General features: G+C 38.3%; 1 protein-coding gene across 1 annotated transcript in view; it reads right to left on the bottom strand.

The window, feature by feature from the left end:
- The window catches only part of LOC106172985 (uncharacterized), a 37,012-nt gene that overhangs the window by 17,211 nt on the left and 1,017 nt on the right, over positions 1-18,784 (bottom strand). The window contains exons 2-20 of the mRNA XM_086994080.1: positions 17,509-18,576; positions 14,712-14,819; positions 14,444-14,499; positions 14,252-14,354; positions 12,847-12,927; positions 12,424-12,540; positions 11,812-11,985; positions 10,701-10,874; positions 10,179-10,307; positions 9,892-10,023; positions 8,991-9,020; positions 8,292-8,432; positions 7,536-7,667; positions 6,346-6,424; positions 6,071-6,120; positions 5,101-5,232; positions 4,195-4,389; positions 3,053-3,229; positions 2,442-2,585 (exon numbers count right to left, since the gene is read on the bottom strand). Coding sequence (XP_086850206.1) covers positions 2,442-2,585; positions 3,053-3,229; positions 4,195-4,389; positions 5,101-5,232; positions 6,071-6,120; positions 6,346-6,424; positions 7,536-7,667; positions 8,292-8,432; positions 8,991-9,020; positions 9,892-10,023; positions 10,179-10,307; positions 10,701-10,874; positions 11,812-11,985; positions 12,424-12,540; positions 12,847-12,927; positions 14,252-14,354; positions 14,444-14,499; positions 14,712-14,819; positions 17,509-18,535 — 3,181 coding nt within the window. The 5' untranslated portion in view covers positions 18,536-18,576. The remainder of the gene's footprint in view (positions 1-2,441; positions 2,586-3,052; positions 3,230-4,194; positions 4,390-5,100; positions 5,233-6,070; positions 6,121-6,345; positions 6,425-7,535; positions 7,668-8,291; positions 8,433-8,990; positions 9,021-9,891; positions 10,024-10,178; positions 10,308-10,700; positions 10,875-11,811; positions 11,986-12,423; positions 12,541-12,846; positions 12,928-14,251; positions 14,355-14,443; positions 14,500-14,711; positions 14,820-17,508; positions 18,577-18,784) is intronic.

Here is an 18,784-nt window from a genome sequence, read left to right as displayed (position 1 = left end):
TGTTGTAAGCGACTTGAATAATACACGTGTGTTCCAGCATGGCGGCTTACAGAGTTAGCACGTTTATGTTACATGGTGTCAGAAGTTAAACTTTTCAAGCTATTAGTGAGTCCTTACACATGCCACATAACATTTTTAATTGTGCGAGACACTAATTAAAATGGCGTATGCATTCGAGCAACCCAGTTTCGATTGGGAGTCTAAAAATTTGTACTTGGAATTTACTCGATTCCGACAGCATGCAGAGCTCGTTTTCAAGGGTCCACTATCACAAACAGATGATAAGATAAGGGCAGGATGGTTAGGCATGTGGATTGGAAAACAAGGGAGAGAAATTTATAAAACATTCACTTGGGAAGAAGATGAAGAGGATAAACCAGAAGCAATATTCGGCAAGCTTGAAAATTATGTAAGACCCAGAAAAAACAAACGTGCACAAAGATTTAACCTCCAGAAAAGGAAGCAGGAGGAAGGTGAGACATTTGACAATTTTGTAAAAGACATCAGATTGATTCTTATGGATTGTGAGTACCAAGATGCAGAAGACATCTTAATTGACTGTATAATACGTGGGGTGTACTATCCTCGAGTTCAAGAGAAACTGTTAGAAAAAGGGGAAAGACTTACTCTAGCTCAAGCATTAGAAATAGGCAGACAGTATGAGTCATCCCAGCAACAAATGAAGATTCTAAGACCAGAAGTTGAAGTTTCCGCCATTAATCACAAGTCACATAAGAGTAAGGAAAGCCATGCTAGTAGAAATCCCTCACAAGCCTCTAAGAGACAGGAACACGTACCTTGGAAGCAAAAGAACAAGAAATGTGGTCAGTGTGGTTTAGATATTGCAACAGCTCATAGAAACAATACTTGTCCGGCAAAAGGAACCAAATGCAGATATTGTAAAAGACTAGACCATTGGTATTCAGTATGCAGAAAACGAAAAGCCAAGGCAGTACACACTTTACAGGAAAGTGATAATAATGTTTACTGTGATGATTCAGTGAGTGAAGATAGCAACAATGATCCACTGTACATTCATACAACTGAAGTTGATGATGAAAATGTTGACTCTGTCAGTGCAGCTGAAGATAAATGGATAGTGACACTAGATGTCCAAGACAAGCCACTTAAATTTCGTATAGATACTGGAGCAAAATGTAACATTCTAGTGAAAGCTGATTATGAAAAACTTAGTCTTCACAAGAACTTGAACCAAACAACTAAAGTTCTTCGCTCCTACTCTAATCACAAGATCCGCCCAATCGGAAAAGCACAGCTTTCAGTGGCATACAATACTACTCAGTTGCCAGTTGACTTTGAAGTAGTAGACATAGACCAGGAAAATGTCATTAACGGTGAAGTTTCAGAGAAACTTGGGCTCCTCCATAGAGTCAGAGTAAACAAGGTAAACAGTGTAGATGATTTCACTGAACTTGCTTTAAAGCAGTTTTAAGTTATAATGCAAAGACTCAGCCAAAGACTTTTCTTTAATTTTCTTTTCTTTCATTTAAATGGACTGTTAAAGACATTCTCTGTGGAGCATGAAATGACTTTAAGTTAAAGTAAAAAAAAAATTATTTAGAAAAGGACTAGAAGATCAGAGACTCTGAATGCTCTTCTCACATTGAACATTGAAAGACTTTAAGTTAAAGTGAACACTCACAAAGAACTGTGAACACCAAAAACTGAATTTATTTTAATTTACATGCTTTTACTTACTTTATTAATCTTAGTTGATTATAAAGAGGGAGATGTAACATTTTATTTGTCTTAAGCGACCACCTCTTATTTTACAATGTTGTAAGCGACTTGAATAATACACGTGTGTTCCAGCATGGCGGCTTACAGAGTTAGCACGTTTATGTTACAGATGACAGGTAGGCTTACAAAATTTGTGATGGGGTATGATACTCTGTAATGCAATCTGACACACACACCTTGAAAACGGGTAGTGTGGTCTGATATACCGGTTTATTCTGGATCCGTAGGTGCCCAGTCTGGTAGTTGGGTAGGCCTGGTATTGGCTTAATTTAACTGTTGTCAAAGGCCACTGACAAAAAAGCTTAAGCCACTACAATTCAGCTGGCAATGCACCTAACACCTACCTTGGCAGGGTTCTCCTGGTGGACCAGTATAACCTCTGTCACAGATACAGCTAGTTATACTACTGCTGGCATCAGACATGGTGTGACTATTGGCAATGCACCTAACACCTACCTTGGCAGGGTTCTCCTGGTGGACCAGTATAACCTCTGTCACAGATACAGCTAGTTATACTACTGCTGGCATCAGACATGGTGTGACTATTGGCAATGCACCTAACACCTACCTTGGCAGTATCCTCCTGGTGGACCAGTATAGCCTCTGTCACAGATACAGCTAATTATACTACTGCTGGCATCAGAGATGGTGTGACTATTGGCAATGCACCTAACACCTACCTTGGCAAGGTCCTCCTGGTGGACCAGTATAGCCCCTGTCACAGATACAGCTAGTTATACCCCTACTGGCGTCAGACATGGTGTGGCTATTGGCAGGGCAGCGCTTGCACTCATTGTTGTCAGCATAACTGTCCTTTGGACAAGCTGAAATGATAAATATAACATCAAGATAAACAGAAATACCATGACAGACCAAAGTCTGTATATTCTTTGGCTGTCAGTGAGGCCGTACGTGTCCCATTCTGTAGAAGTCATCAGCCTCCAGGTCATCTGTTTCCTATCTGTATCTCATGGTTTCACGCTATTGGTCTGTGTAATAATCTGTACTTGGAGTAGTGGGAAAGAGCTTAATTTTGATTATCAAAAAGCAAAGAAAACATCTCCCAAGTCTTTTTTTCCCCAATTATCTTTTATTACTTACAGGAGTTACAAATCTGTATTACATCTTGAAATAGAGACGCATGTGCTGGCTAGGACACACAGTAATGATGGAAGATGGGCAAATACACAAAGAACTGTCATAAGGGGAGCTTGTGGAGGAAAAATGACTGCTATTTTTCATAGGGTAAAGTACAAAGTTGTTGCTACAGCAAGTCCTATAAATCGATCACCTGAGCAGGTTGGATAAGTCGTCCAGGCCCCATTGGCTCTACAGGTGATTCTCTCTGGACCGTCCATGACGTAGCCAGCAAAGCACTGGAAGGAAGCAGTGTCCTGGTAGTGGAATGTGGTCCTGCTGTCCCTTCTGGTGCTGAAGTCAACAATCTGTGGCTCTGGGCAGAGGACACCTGGAGGAGAGAGAAGACAATAGGACAGTGAAGGAAGATGTGTGGACTATGGGCAGAGGACATCTGGAGGAGAGAGAAGACAACAAGACAGTGAAGGAAGATGTGTGGACTCTGGGCAGAGGACAGAGTGTTTGTTTAACTTTGGGGCAGTTCAGTCAGTTGGACATACCTCTGTCACCAAGAACGAAGTGAATCTTTCCCAAACCTTCCAAACTTTAGACAGTTTTGTGGACATGCAAATCCTAGATATCTTTAACATTATAATCTTTCTCCTTCCAAACTAAGGCCAAATGTAGCAGAGAGTACCACAAGAGATAATTGTGGTTAGAATTAAAGAATTTCACACTGAAGCTTCCTGTTAGAAAAAAGTGTAAAGATAATCGGAATGATTGCCAACATACTTGGTATTGGAGTAAAAAAAGATTGCAGTAAAGATTCTAAGTTTGCTAGGGTTCTTAGGGTGCATTCCCATAGATTTTAGATCGCTCTATCCCAGTGGGGAGTCTCACTAGATTACTGTCAGATAATCCGCCTTAAATGTCCATCCCGCCTACTACAAGCTGTAAGAGGGTAATTAACTTTTGTGCCCGCTCGGCTGACAGCTATTTAGCGTGAACCCCCAGGGATTTAGGTCGATCTAGTTGGATCGATCTAATCTCTGAGAATGGGGTCTTAGTCTCATATGCAAACTTGGACTTTTTACTTCTGCACATGTTTTCTTCTGTGCCACATATTTGCCTGGTGACAGGGCTGGATGTGTACAGAGAGACATACAGGATGTGAACAATTAACAGACACCTATTTGATGTAAGAAACCAAATAAACTCATATCTCAACCTAAGCAAAAAGTAATATTTTAATTACTCTCAATCCCACAGTCCCTTCTAAAGGGTCCAAAATCAAGACCAGACTAATTAACTGCCATTCAAATTGTCTATTTGTGCATAAGACCATTGCCCACAAACCTAAACATTTCGGTACCACTGGATCCCACTCTCCGGTGTCTAGACAGGTGGATAATGATGCTCCATTGATCTCGTAACCATCATCGCAGGTGTACGAGACTCGATCCCCAGCTGTGTAAACATCCTTATTGGCCCCAGCGACGTAGAAATAGGCACCATTCAAAATCCTGGGTTGTGGGCACTGAAGGGCCTCATCTGTGGTAAAATGGAAAATTCACCGATCTATGACTAAATTTCAATGCTTTATTCAATTGATTAAGGCCACTGGCCCATAGTAAATACATCACAAGGTTACAGTTTTCTCTAGCATTCAAACCATGGTAAATAAATCTAGCAAGGTTGTTCAGAGCATTAGGGTTTTTTATTTTCATCATAGCAATATAACAATTTGAAGATGTATTGTTAGCATTCAAATTAGGAATGTACTGAGCTCTCAATTCCTCTTACGTGGAAAAACTAGTAAAAAATGCTTCTCATCTTCAATTTCGTAAATATTTGACTAAATGATGACCTACAATAATTCACATACGATTATAATTATAAAGTCTGATAATAAATAAAAGAATATAGAAGCCCACTTAATGTTATCAATGATCTATATAAATCCACATACTAAACTGCACTTCTTTTTTTAAATGTCTTTGACCAATGTAATAAGTCAAGATTTGCAATCATTGAGACAAATTTTGCAAATATGTACCATTTTTACAACATTTTATCACCTTTGAAGCTGTTATCTAGTCATAAACTCATGCAGGTCTTTCCAATTAATGATGTCACATCCAAATCAATTGGTATTATCAAAAAATGCACTTTACACTTTAACTAACATTTTCTTTACACTTTAACTAACATTTTCTTTACACTTTAACTAACATTTTCTATTCATCTGCAGATTACGTTTACCTTCACAGAATTTCCCGTCTTTGCTAAGTTTCTGTCCCTGGCGACACACACATCTGTACGAGCCCCGCGTGTTCTCGCAGTCCTGCTTCAACAACTCACACTTGGCAATATTCTCACGACATTCATCAATGTCTGAAAGTGAAAAAAAAAAACGGTACAACATTCATTGAATTTTGTATTGTATTGTACTGTGCTGTGCTGTATTACACTGCATTATATTCTACAATGAACAAGAATGATTTACTTGAAATACACAATATAAGTCCATATATATATATGTACACACACACACACACACACACACACACACACAGCCAGAGACCCTGATGGAGGCTGGCCAAATTGTTTGAGTTATGAAACGCTGTGCTTGTGGCAACTAATTTTACATAGGAGAACTTAACTTGTGCCTGGAGTCATTCATACGTCTTTGTGCTCCCAAATCTAAGGCTCATGTTAACAAATGGCAATTATGGCTTATGAGACATGAACAAGTAGCAGCCGTTCATGGAATTATAATTTTAATTATCTAAAAGTCCTCATGTGCTAAATACATGTAGGGAAAAATGATACAAAATCCAATAGAGCAGTTACTGCTGTGCCCCATAAGTAGATATCCACATACTGTCCTAACAAGTATAATGGCAGGTAAATTCATTTCATAGGACATCGCCACAGAATAAGTATATCAATACATGGCAAGGAGGTCATGTTTTGCCTCTGATGCCTTCTTATATCTGTTAACAGCCAAACCCAAAATATCAGTATGGATACTGATAAACATACATGGTTTCTTTAAAATCAATTGATGATCCACTGATTATTTCATCACTTAATTAATTAACCAATAATCAGAGATGAGCTCAGAGCGGCCAAGCTTTGTGCGTAGTGTTCTTACCCTCACAGATTCCACTGTTGTTCTTCTGGTATCCTTCCATACACACACACCTGTAACTGCCCATTGTATTCTTACCTTCACAGACTCCATTGTTGTTCTTCTTGTATCCTTCCATACACACACACCTGTAACTGCCCATTGTATTCTTACCCTCACAGATTCCATTGCCGTTCTTCTGGTATCCCTCCATACATACACACCTGCAACTGCCCATTGTATTCTTACCTTCACAGACTCCATTGTTGTTCTTCTGGTATCCCTCCATACATACACACCTGCAACTGCCCATTGTGTTCTTACCTTCACAGATTCCATTGCTGTTCTTCTTGTATCCTTCCATACACACACACCTGTAACTGCCCATTGTATTCTCACAAGACTCGACTAGTGGATCACATGTATCGAGCCCTCTCTCACATTCATTGATATCTACAAGAAATCATGAATCACTGAGAGCACTCGCAACAAAGTAGATCTGCAGACTAGACTGGATTCCCACAGATTTAGATCGATCCATCTGAATTGACGTAACTCCCTGGGGGTTCATGCTAAATTGCAGTCAGCTTCCAGGAGCCGAGCGTGCACAAAAGTTAATTACCCCCTTACAGCTTTTAGTAGGCGGGACAGACATGTAAGCTGGTTAGCTGACAGCAATCTGATGAGACTTCCCAGGGGGATAGATCATTCTAAATATCTGTGGGAATGGTCTCTAATTTGTTCATGTATCAAAGTTGGCAGGGGCAGCACAATTAAATCCCAAAATGCTTTCAAGTGGTTGGCGCCATATTTGATCCAAGAATCTGTAAGTCTGCACATCCACTTAATTGCTCTGAATGCTCCCAATCAGTCCCAGTAAACTTTTCATATCAGAAAATTCAGGCACGTAGCCAGGGGGGGTTCGGGGGGTTCGAAAGAACCGCCCCTTTTGCTTGGAAAAGGTCCACTCTGGGTAAAATTTGATCTAGGTACAAGACGTTTTTATGGTAAAAGGTCCACTTTTTCAGAAAAAGAACCCTCCTTTTGAAATTGCTGGCTACGGGCCTGGAAAAGATGCAATATGTCAGTGAAATAACACAGTGACAGAGCTGTACGTGTCACAGCTGCCTAACACCAGGTGGCATTGCTGTCAACCAAGCAAGTCCGGTGCTCATCATTATCCACATGTTTGTGGATTAGATACTTAATTCACAAAAAGTCCTTTACAAATTTTATCGAAATTTTTCATATGGACTTATAATTTCAGAAGTGAGAGAACTGATTACAGTTTCAACTGAAGCCACGCCCACTTATATTCTTTACAGATTGTTTATTATTATCATTTACAAAGTTTCAATTCATTGCCAAGATGCATGGTATAATAATAATATAATTTATTTTAAGACTAAAATCCATTTATTTGGATATAAACAGCATTATTTTAATGTAAAACCAATAACAATTATGGTACCTTGTTCAGTTTTGTTACCCATGCCATATTATAATGACAAAGAACACAAGCTTACATGTATCTATAAAACTCACTCCATGAAAAGAATGTTACCTCGACAATTCCTGTTATTGGCAGCCAGCTCGAAGCCAGTGTTACAAGAACATGTATAGGACCCGGGCGTGTTGCGACAGGATCCATAGAGACGATCACAGCTGTCTGTTCGTGTCTGACATTCATCAATATCTAAACAGCAGAAAACAAAATACTGAAATCAATTCTCTGATAAATCCTTAGTAGTGTTGTATAAAGACTAGGGAATAAATGAACCATAGTGTGTCTTGGGCCTTCCAGCACTGCATTATAATACTTGTGTTTATAAAACCATGCACTTTAGTTTCCAGTAAAATTTTTACTTGGTTTATGCCCAAGGTGGTCAATGCTATCTACTCACAGGCAGTCTGCTCATTTAGGCTGTATTCCCAGAGCTTTTAGATCGATCTATCCCCGTGGGGCGTCTCACTAGATTACTGTCAGATTATCCGGCTTAAATGTCCGTCCCGCCTACTACTAGCTGTAAGGGGGTAATTAACTTTCGTGTCTGCTTGACTGACAGCTATTTAGCGTGAACCCCCAGGGGGTTAGGTCGATCTAAAGTAGATCGATCTAATCTCTGGAAATGGGGTCTTAGAGTAATTAATCCTATGAACTTATTAAGACCCTGCTATGTAATCCCTTCATAATGGTTGAAGAATGAGTATTACAAAGGCTTTGCACAGAGGCTTTTCAAAAAAAAATTGACAAAATAAGTGAAATCAGAGCTATATACCACTGAAGTTTGTCATTAATGATATTTATTTTGATACGCACCCACACATACAGTGGTCCCAAGATTGGTGTCACTGCGCTCGTAACCAGAGTTGCAGTAGCAGTAGTAGGAGGTGAGAGTGTCCTGACAGCCGCCATTCTCCATGTCACAGCCATGGTCATTGCCATCACACTCATTGATATCTAACAAGATCACAAAATACAGGGAGTAGTTCAAGAGAATAGTTCAAATGAGCAGTAAATTAATGATACCAATTGTGATCCTTTTGTAAACACACACACACACAAAAAAAACTGCCAATAAAACCTTTGTGCCAGAATAAAGCAGTGAGATGCAGCAACTCAGCATGGTTAACAATTAATCTAATAATTTTACACTGTTGTAACGATAAGGAGTTGATTACACTTAGAAGGTGTAGAGCAAACTTTCTTTATGTCATTCACAAAGAAAAAGGAAAATTCACGTGATGCACCTAAATCAAATACAGACAGTCTTAGACTTTGTCATGATATTAATTTGTTCATTTCTATAATCATGATAAAAATGATTTTTAATGGAATGACATCAATGTCTTTTATCTATATGTAAAATTAATAACCATATGCACTGACAGGATGAGTAAAAAAAAAGGAATTTCTGGCACAGGCAAGAAATGGAGTCATCTTATTTCATACATTTTTCATCTACAGATAAATATGTAAGTAAAATGTAATATGTGAAATGGTGAAAATTGAACTTACCTTGTCTAACCACAATTTTGTCTTCCAGTTCTGGAAGTGAAAGTATAAAGAGATGGAGCTTTCTTAAAACAAAGAGGAAAAAATCATCACAAATAGGCTTATAAGCCAAAAAATTGTCATATATGATTATTTTAAAATAAATATTTTGTTTTATAGACTCTGCTGGTCTTTTAATGCATAATGCAAGCTTATAACTGTTAATTGTTTGTAAAAATTCTTTAAAAATCAGTTTATTCTAAAAATTATAACAGCTTGTACTGTATATAAGGGAAATACTTTAATAAAAACTAATCCTGGCTGCACTGGCTACAGCACTGTGAAGCACACTATCAGCATACAAACTTTTTACGGCAAGAAAAATTTCCTAAGAATTTCAGCCAACCTTTATAAGCATAAACCTCCTTAAAACCTCTCAGAAAATTATGATCTATGATGTTTTTTGAGTTCTTTTAAGAAGTTAAAACTTCAAATATTTCATCATCACTGGAGATGAACAAAACTTCATTATGAGTCCCTCAAAACATGGACAGCTAAAAAAAACTGGTGCATGAAGTGCACTGGGGGTTACCAGTCAGAGTTGGGTATGCCATACCTTGTACTGTATATAATTAGTGATCAGGGGAAACCGTGAAATTTCCAAGACAACTTATGTTTTAACACATGAAGGTATAATGCTTGTTGTGTACCTTTGATATTAGTAGTATTGTATAAACTTATGTTCAAAACTATGCACACAAAAGATGGGTGAATGACCTTGGCATCTGACAAAAAAAACTTTTCACAACCAAATATCAGTATAAAAATGTACTAAGCTGCAAGGTGACACATGTTTTAAATGAAACAGTGCACAAAATATGAGTTCAGCTCATAATCATCCCAGAAAATAACTTAAATAACTTACTCTCACAACTTTCCTTATCAGCGGTCAGTTTGTAGCCATCTTTACACCTGCACTGGTACGATCCAGGCGTGTTTACACAGTCCTGAGTCAGTGGATCGCACCGGTCCAGTCCCCGCTGGCACTCATCAATATCTGAGGTAATAAAAGTATGGAGGAACTGACATTGTAATACTCTGTTTAGCCAATAATTTAACCATAAGAATAAATCAATCGTTAATGTGGATTATTAGTCAACAAAGATAAACCATGGCAATTCTGACAGAAAACACAGACATGAACATGCATACCGCGACATCCTCCGACCCCATCCTGTTCGTAGCCTGGCATGCAGACACAGTTGTACGAGCCGACTGTATTGACACAAGTGCTTGTCTCTGGATTGCACCGCGCTGTGCCAGACGTGCATTCGTTGATGTCTGAAAGAGAATATGATGCATTTCATTCATTTTTATTTTTATGTGCACACGTGTGTGTGTGTGTGTGTGTGTGTGTGTGTGTGTGTGTGTGTGTGTGTGTGTGTGTGTGTGTGTGTGTGTGTGTACATGCCAGTTTATAAACATTTTATCTTTTAATCTTAATTGCTTCTGGCATTTTAAACAAAATTATCATTTTGCTTTGATATATCAGCTTAAGTCATGGTATCCCTGAAGTTCACCACAAACTGCATAAAGGTACCTTGAATATAAAGTATAAATTAACATTTAAAAATTATCAAAAATACCACATCTTACTATATTCTTAAAACAACTCGAAATCTCTGATATAATACATAAATATATATATATATATATAGGACAGGAAATATTAACCTTCACAAGTTGGATTTTCGGAGCTCCAGGTGCCATCAGTTGTGCATCGTACAACATTATTCCCAGTCAGTCTGTACCCCGCCAGACACTCAAACTGGACTTCTCCGTCCACTTCCAGGCCACTCACACTTCTCCGGCCATGCTGTGGCGTCCCTGGATCTGTACAACGTATGGCTGAAAAATTGAACAGTACACATCAAATAATAAGTACACGCCAAATAATAACAAAGCATCCAAAACAGTTCTAAGATCCAGCCCATACATGTGGGATTTGTTACTAATGCAGGAAAGGGCTGAATCATACCTGACCACATTGGGAATGGCCACAGGGAATTTCTCTGCTTCCTTTAAACTCTCCTTCCCTTCCCATCCCCAAGATGCATTTTAAAATTAAATTATTTTTCCATAAATAAATACTTAACAAAAAATGAAATCAACTGATTAGCCATCTATTTAACTCTTGCAATATTGTTTCAAACTCTTGCAATATTGTTTCAAGTACAAATTTGGTAAATCTAAGTAAAAATAAGCATCTGCATCTCCATATGCACTCTGTCATAGTAACAGTTTCTTCGAAGCAAAAATATAATTTTTGGCTCAATGGACTTTAGTCTCTATCACATATAGCATGTTTATCTGTCCTCCCTGTTGCTCTGCTAACTGTACTTGAGCTGTGGCTCACACTAAAAGAACATCTTTCTATATATACCTCTACATATATTACGCATTGCAAAAAAAAAAAAAAAAAAAAAAAAAAAAACTCACAAAACAATGCTGATTTACGCAGTCACATGCTTTCACAAACAATCATACCTACACACACATACAGGTAATCACAAACACATGCACGCACACACACACACACACACGCACACACACACACACACACGCAGTCACTGATATTGTTATTTGTGATTCTGGTTATTCTGCCATACTACCATCTTATGGTTGTGATATTCAAACAACACAAAAAAAGACCAAAATCACTGAAAAAAAATTGTCAAACAAACATAATAAATATATTAAATCTCAACAGACTTCAAATTCTTTTTCGAACCTACTTTAAAGGCACTGCTAAATTCCTTATTAAGTGACTTAAGGAAATATTAACCTTCACAAGTTGGATTTTCGGAGTTCCAAGTACCATCAGCTGTGCAGCGTACAACATTGTTCCCAGTCAGTCTGTACCCCGCCAGACACTCAAACTGGATTTCTCCGCCCACTTCAAGGCCATTCACACTTCTCTGGCCATGCTGTGGCGTCCCTGGATCTGTACAGCGTATGGCTGGAATATTGAACATTACATAGCAAATAATAATCATACATACATACATATATGTGCTTATGAAAGAGTTCTAGGGCCCATACATGTGAAATTTGTTGTGCATGCTAAGATGAGGCACAATTCTATAAACCTGTATTAACAAGCCAGCTAAAACTGTTAATACACAGACAGCCTTTCGCAGGTGAAAAAAAAATTCAGATTGAGTAACTATGCCTGTAACTACGAGCTGCATATAAAACTAAGAGGTTTGAATTAAGTTAATAAGGAGATGCCCTATTTTAAGCTTTTTTTTCTGTATTGGAATTATTTCATTCATATTAATCAAGAACTAATCAAATTAAAACTAAGTAAATAGATTAATATATTCTGATACACATGTTCCCATACAAAAAGATCTACGTGTACTTAGAGCTACTTTAACATCCAGCGTGTACCTACCAACACAAGATCGTCCATCCATGAGGAGACGGTAGCCAGTATGGCAGCTACACACCACGGTTTGTGACATCATGTTACAGATCTGTGTGCAGCCTCCATTGTTGAACCCACAGTGTCCTGGTCACAGGAACAAATGTGAATAATGACAAATACTTAATATCATCTCTACTTGATATCTTTCTTCATTAAATCTTATTAGTAACATGTATTGAAATTTCATTTTATGATCTACAGTAAAATAATAATAATAATTATAATTTTTTATTATTTGTGCATGTAAGGTGAACTTGGATAAGTTATTTAATAAAAATATGATCATATAGAAGTATATATATATAGCAATCATGACTAGCATTGAGGCAATGATAACATTTCTTTCTCCCTCTCTCTTTCTCTCTCTCTCTCTCTCTCTCTGATACTTACTTGGTGGCGTAGTTGGGATAACGTTATTGTTCAAGCCTCTGGTGGTGACCACAGCAGGTGGCTGGGTGGGGACAGTGGGAACTGAAACATGACGTTGTTCATTAGTACATCAAAAGCCATTGTTTACAGCATTCAGGAGCACAGATATGTTACAACCACTAGCAGATAACTGTATAGGGGCCAAAGTGTTAAAATATGAAACTAGTTTTGTACATGTATAAGTCCACATTACTTAAATTCTATGGATGACATCCTCTGGGACTGCAAAACTAATAGGAGAGGGTGAAAAAAAAAACTCCAGCAAAAAATAACAATAAATAAATAAATTGCTGGTTATTTTAATTAATTACTTAAAGGGATAATAACTCTTCGAATGAAATCTATATTTCACAATATAAACAGTGTAAGCAACTCATAGAAATATAATGTATTTTGTTTTACCACAAAGACGGCAATCATAGCTATTATTCTGATATTTGAGCTTGTCTTTAGACCACGTGACCTCCACTGATGGCTATACTCTGTTAAAATCTCTTAAGAGATTTTAACAAAAAACCAAACTTTTTAGAAAAAAAACCAGGGACTAACTTTGAATGTAGAAATGGATTCATTAACCATTGGTAAGTATGGAAAAATTGTTGTTTACTCCAGGAAAATTCATTTTTTGGCCAAAATGAACAGTTGTTATCCCTTTAAAAGTAAAGGAATACAAAGCTGGAAACCCAAATTGAACCACAGAACAGTAATATATCAAACAAACAACACATCCTTCTTTGCCATTGAACTTGTGAGACCCCTGAACCACTTTTGGGCCACCATATACCTTAACTTTCCTCCCATTTCTCTCATCGTTGAAACAAAAACGTGTGAGCCTCTCTAGATAGGACGTCTTTGAATTTAACTAATAAAAGTCGCTCACTGCCACCAGTTTCTCGTACAGTTCAGCAAATTTGCCAACACCAAATGCAAACCAATCTACAATCACGCCCCCGTCTTCTTGTGAACTTTTATGGTTATATATTTTGATGACAACAACTCAACTGCCACAAGGTTCATTTTGAGGTTAAGATTCATTCTAAGCAATCAGTTCCAAAGTTCTGAGGTAGTGATTTTATTTTTGATAACAGGTCAAAATTAATGAGCATATGGATGTCATCCATAAAATTGAATCAGTGTGGCCTTATGTGCATTTAATGTCATTTGTGACTAATATATCATGTTTTAAATGTTTTGACTAAATCAAAACTAAATTATAAAACAACATAAAAAGTTGTAACCACCGAACTGTAGTTATCCATTGCTAACTTACTGCTACAATGGCCAGAAGCACAGGTGTCTGTACATAAATATCTTCTACTATATCAATGACATCATACACTGTATATATAGTGGTACTGATATTTACCTGTGGGTGCTGGTGTCACAGGTGTCTGTACATAAATATCTTCTACTATATCAGTGACATCATACACTGTATATATAGTGGTACTGATATTTACCTGTAGGTGCTGGTGTCACAGGTGTCTGTACATAAATATCTTCTACTATATCATTGACATCATCCACTGTATATATATATAGTGGTACTGATATTTACCTGTGTCATAGTAGTCTGTACATAAATATCTTCTACTATATCAGTGACATCATACACTGTATATATAGTGGTACTGATATTTACCTGTAGGTGCTGGTGTCACAGGTGTCTGTACATAAATATCTTCTACTATATCATTGACATCATCCACTGTATATATATATAGTGGTACTGATATTTACCTGTGTCATAGTAGTCTGTACATAAATATCTTCTACTATATCAGTGACATCATCCACTGTATATATATAGTGTTACTGATATTTACCTGTGGGTGCTGGTGTCACAGGTGTCTGTACACTGGGAATGAAAGTAACCGGACCTGGTGGCTGAACCCCTGGGATGAAAGTGACTGGGGCTTGTGTAGTTGGCGCTCCTAGTCAAAAAGAAGTTACAAATTACTGTCATGACAAATGAAATGTCTACTGTGGCTTTAATGGACAGCATGTTTTTTTGAAAGAGATTTTTCTAATTTTTTTTGTAGATTTTCTTGACAAGAAAAGTATTTTCATTGCCTTCACTCCCTGCTCTTTACATCTCCAGTTTATAGACGAGACAGAAAAAGAAAGTGATTTTGATTTGATTTTTTTCATCCTTACAATGTAAATTATATAAAATATATAAAGGAAACAGTTATAAATACATGAATGACACAGGGAAGTGAAAACATTTGTCTCCATCGCAACTAACAAAAATAAAAATGAAAGTTTCCTTGCCATAATAGAAACATTTCTTAAGGAATATCTTTACTTATTTTATTATTACATTTTGTTTTCTTCACATGCTTTTTGCTTTCTTTGTATACAAGGTCAACAGTAAACACATCTCCTTGGTGTGTAGCAAAGTTTTCTAGGCACTTGCTCTACCACTAACATACTCTCCCCTCATATAAATATTGTACACCCAATCCAGTGCCAATGTCCATAAACCCAAATAAATATATCTCCCTGACTTACTAGACTGATTTCATGCAAAATTTATATGGCTGAACCACTGTTTTGTATTTATTATGATTTTGAAGGATGTGAATGAAATCATATATATGTACTTATAGCATCAAAGGATAAAGCACTCAAAAAGTACAGACCTCGCCCAACAAACTCGACTCTCATTCATTATTTATCAATTAACTTATTAATTGTTACTTATTATTTATCATTTTACTACCCCAGTACTTAAGTATCTAAATTGTCATCATAAGCAATAATTACTTAATTAATCAATCAATTGACTTATTAATTGGTTGACCAATAAATAAATGGTTGGCCAATTAATAAACTAATTAATAACTCTAGTATGAAATCACCACCAAAAAATAGCCCATTTCCGACCTATCCTGAATATTTAACCAGAAGAACTCCATTACTTTTTGCATAAAGTTCCTAACAGACTAGTATGCAGCATTTACTCATAATTAACCAATTAATTAATTAATAAATGGTTCATAATCAAAATTTAATCACTTAATTCAAGTAAGCAGCTTTAGCCCATGTATGACCTATGCCTAAAATTTCATTAAAATCCACCCACAATTGTTTGAGTTAGTCTGCTGATCAACAGAAAAACGGAGGTGATAATATGACTTTCTTGGCGGAGGTCGTACAACTAAAATGCACCCCTTTCTATTTAATTCGACAGATTGGCCTTGGAAAGTTTCCCAACATACCAAAGAATCATTTGCATAGACCTGTGCAATATAGTGATCGCCAACCGCGGCTGATGTTGAAATACGACATCTTGGTTCCTCCTAAATACCTCTTGGTATTACTTCTCACGTTCATCATACTTGAAAATTGGTAAAACAGCAACAGGAGATTCCCGCTCAGCTTCACTATGCATGTAAGTCAGAGAAGACCCGCAGTGAATGTGACCACAAAATATCCGTCACAACTAACACATCGGATCGGACATGGCGGCACATTGGGGGCACATTGGGGGCGTCTCGATAGTCCGAAGGTTCATTGGTCCGAAGGTTCATTGGTCCGAAAAGAGGTAACATTTTCATCGATTTTTTCATCAAGGGTTCATTGGTCCGAAGGTTCTATAGTGAACATTTGGACCAATGAACCTTCGGACTATTGAACCTTCGGACTATCGCTACGGCCCCGGCACATTCACCTCAGCTCTTATTATAGATCTGTCTTTTAATCTTTTGTTTAAATATTACTTGACAACATTTTGACATGCTATCACTGCTCATTATATAAAAAGTGGGGTTCACAAGTATTTTTCTCATCTTACATTCAATTAAAGAAAAGAAAGGAACTTCTGGTGAATTGGGAAAAGAAAAAGACTGGTCTACCCATAGTTTACACCTTGTACAGATAACATAATAAATATGATAATATAACAAAAGAAACAGGTACCTGTGCCCCCCTCCCCTCAATCCACCCGATTAAGGAACAGAAATAGTACGACTTGGTTAGTTTCTAGTTTCTCTTACTGTTGGCCTACTTGTAATTATTTAAATTCGACTGTTTTCAAAACGTTTAAAACGCGTTCTTCAATCACGGAGACTTTCTTTTGCGTTTAAACCATAACAAATATATGGACTGAGTGAAAGTAAAAAGCTATCAGTGAAGAAAATTTTATTACTCCCTTTGCCTTAAAAAAAAAAAAAAAAAAAAAAAAAAAAAAAAAAAAAAAAAAAAAAAAAAATTATAAAAAGCGCCACCCTCCTCAATCACAACCCTATGGTCCTGAAACTTTCGCTAAAAAGTCAACTTTTGATGAATTTCACGATGTTAACGTTTAGATTTAGATTCACATTCGATAAAAATCCTGATACAAAGAAATGACGTGCGAGGAAAAGTCAAGGGTTAATGTTTTTTTTTTTTTTCATATGTCAAAATAACCATGCCACCGCATGAACCAACTTAACCAACTTGGAATAATTGAACTATATGGACCTGGATAAGATGAGTTCATTTTTAAATAATATTTTCCTTGGGTTTAATCATAATAAATGTTAGCGAATAACCGAGTTGCCTTCTTTTTTCCATCTCTTTTGAATAAATCTAGCTTGTGGATAAAATTGTAAGCGTTAAAACGCGTTCTTCTCTTACCTGGTGTTGTGGTCAGTGCCGCCAGTAGAGAGGATAGGAACGGATCCTGTGTAGATGGAGTTGCCGCCGTCGGTCCGGCCGGGGTAGGTGGCGGAGAGACCGACGCTGGCGTCCCACCGCCCGACCCTATACTGGGTCCCGGTGGGTTGCTAGTTAACCCATTGCCTAACATCTGTAACAGCGTCATCATGTCGTTATTTCCTGCAGGTGGCTGGGTTTGGGTGTTTGACCCTGGTACTGTCTGTCCCATGGCTGTTGGCGGGTTGGCTATAGCGGGGGTTGCCATGGAGCCACTGGTGGCTCTCATTCCTGAGGTGTTGGCACCCACTCCCGTGCCCTGACTGACTCCGGCACCATTTGGTATCATACCGGATGTTCTTGTGCTCGAACCACTTCCGGTCACGCCTGTCCCACTGGATGGCGCCATACCGGATTGCACCGTACCGGATGGCACTGCCCCAGAACCGGACCTAGACGTGCCTTGGATTATAAGGATAGTCGGGGGCGTTGTGCTCGGCGGTTCACCAGAGGTACCACTAATGGGTCCGGTTGGTTCCACGGGGGTAGCATCAATGGGTCCAGTTGGTTCCACGGGGGTGCCATCAATTGGGCCGGATGGTTCCACTGGGGTACCGTCGCCAGCGCCAACAGTTTGCGTGACGCCCCCAGACGGTTCTTGAGGTGTCGTCGGAAGGGGAGGGGTTAGTTCCACAACCACGGGGACGGTCTGGGTGGGAATTTGGGTGGTTGTGGGGCTTGTTGGTTGGAGTGATAGCGTGGGTTGGGTTGTTGCCGGTGGCGGTTGGGTTGTTGACGGTGGTGGTTGTGTTGTTGACGGTGGTGGTTGTGTCGTTGACGGTGTCGGTTGGGAAGCCGTTACTGTAGAGGGTGTGGTAGGTGTCAGGGTGGTAGGTGGTGTCGTGGTGGCTGTGTCAAGCCCGTTACACAGTTCTGTGTCACACAGACACCACACGGCCTGGGCCCAGTACTGGGGGTGAGTACGGCAACCATTCTGACTGGTGTCCATTCCAGGATAGTAAGTTTCGTCAGTACAGCCACGGTAAACATCTGAAATTAGGGGCATAAACCACCATCTAAATTTATTTATACATTTCAAATGGCGACCCAAAACAAAAACTACATGTACAGGTACATACCGCGACCAAAACGAAAACGAGAGGGAAAACACCCTTGGTTGGTTGAAAACTTAAGCAAACTATTATATTGGATAAACTACCATGTTTTAGTGCTTATTTCTTCCGGGAAGGATTAAATA

This window comes from Lingula anatina, chromosome 8 (assembly GCF_051362555.1).
Source record: "Lingula anatina isolate TDL-2025a chromosome 8, LinAna3.0, whole genome shotgun sequence".
NCBI lineage: Eukaryota > Metazoa > Brachiopoda > Lingulata > Lingulida > Lingulidae > Lingula > Lingula anatina.
Note: the sequence above shows the minus strand (reverse complement) of the source record. Positions and strands in the feature narration are given on the sequence as shown.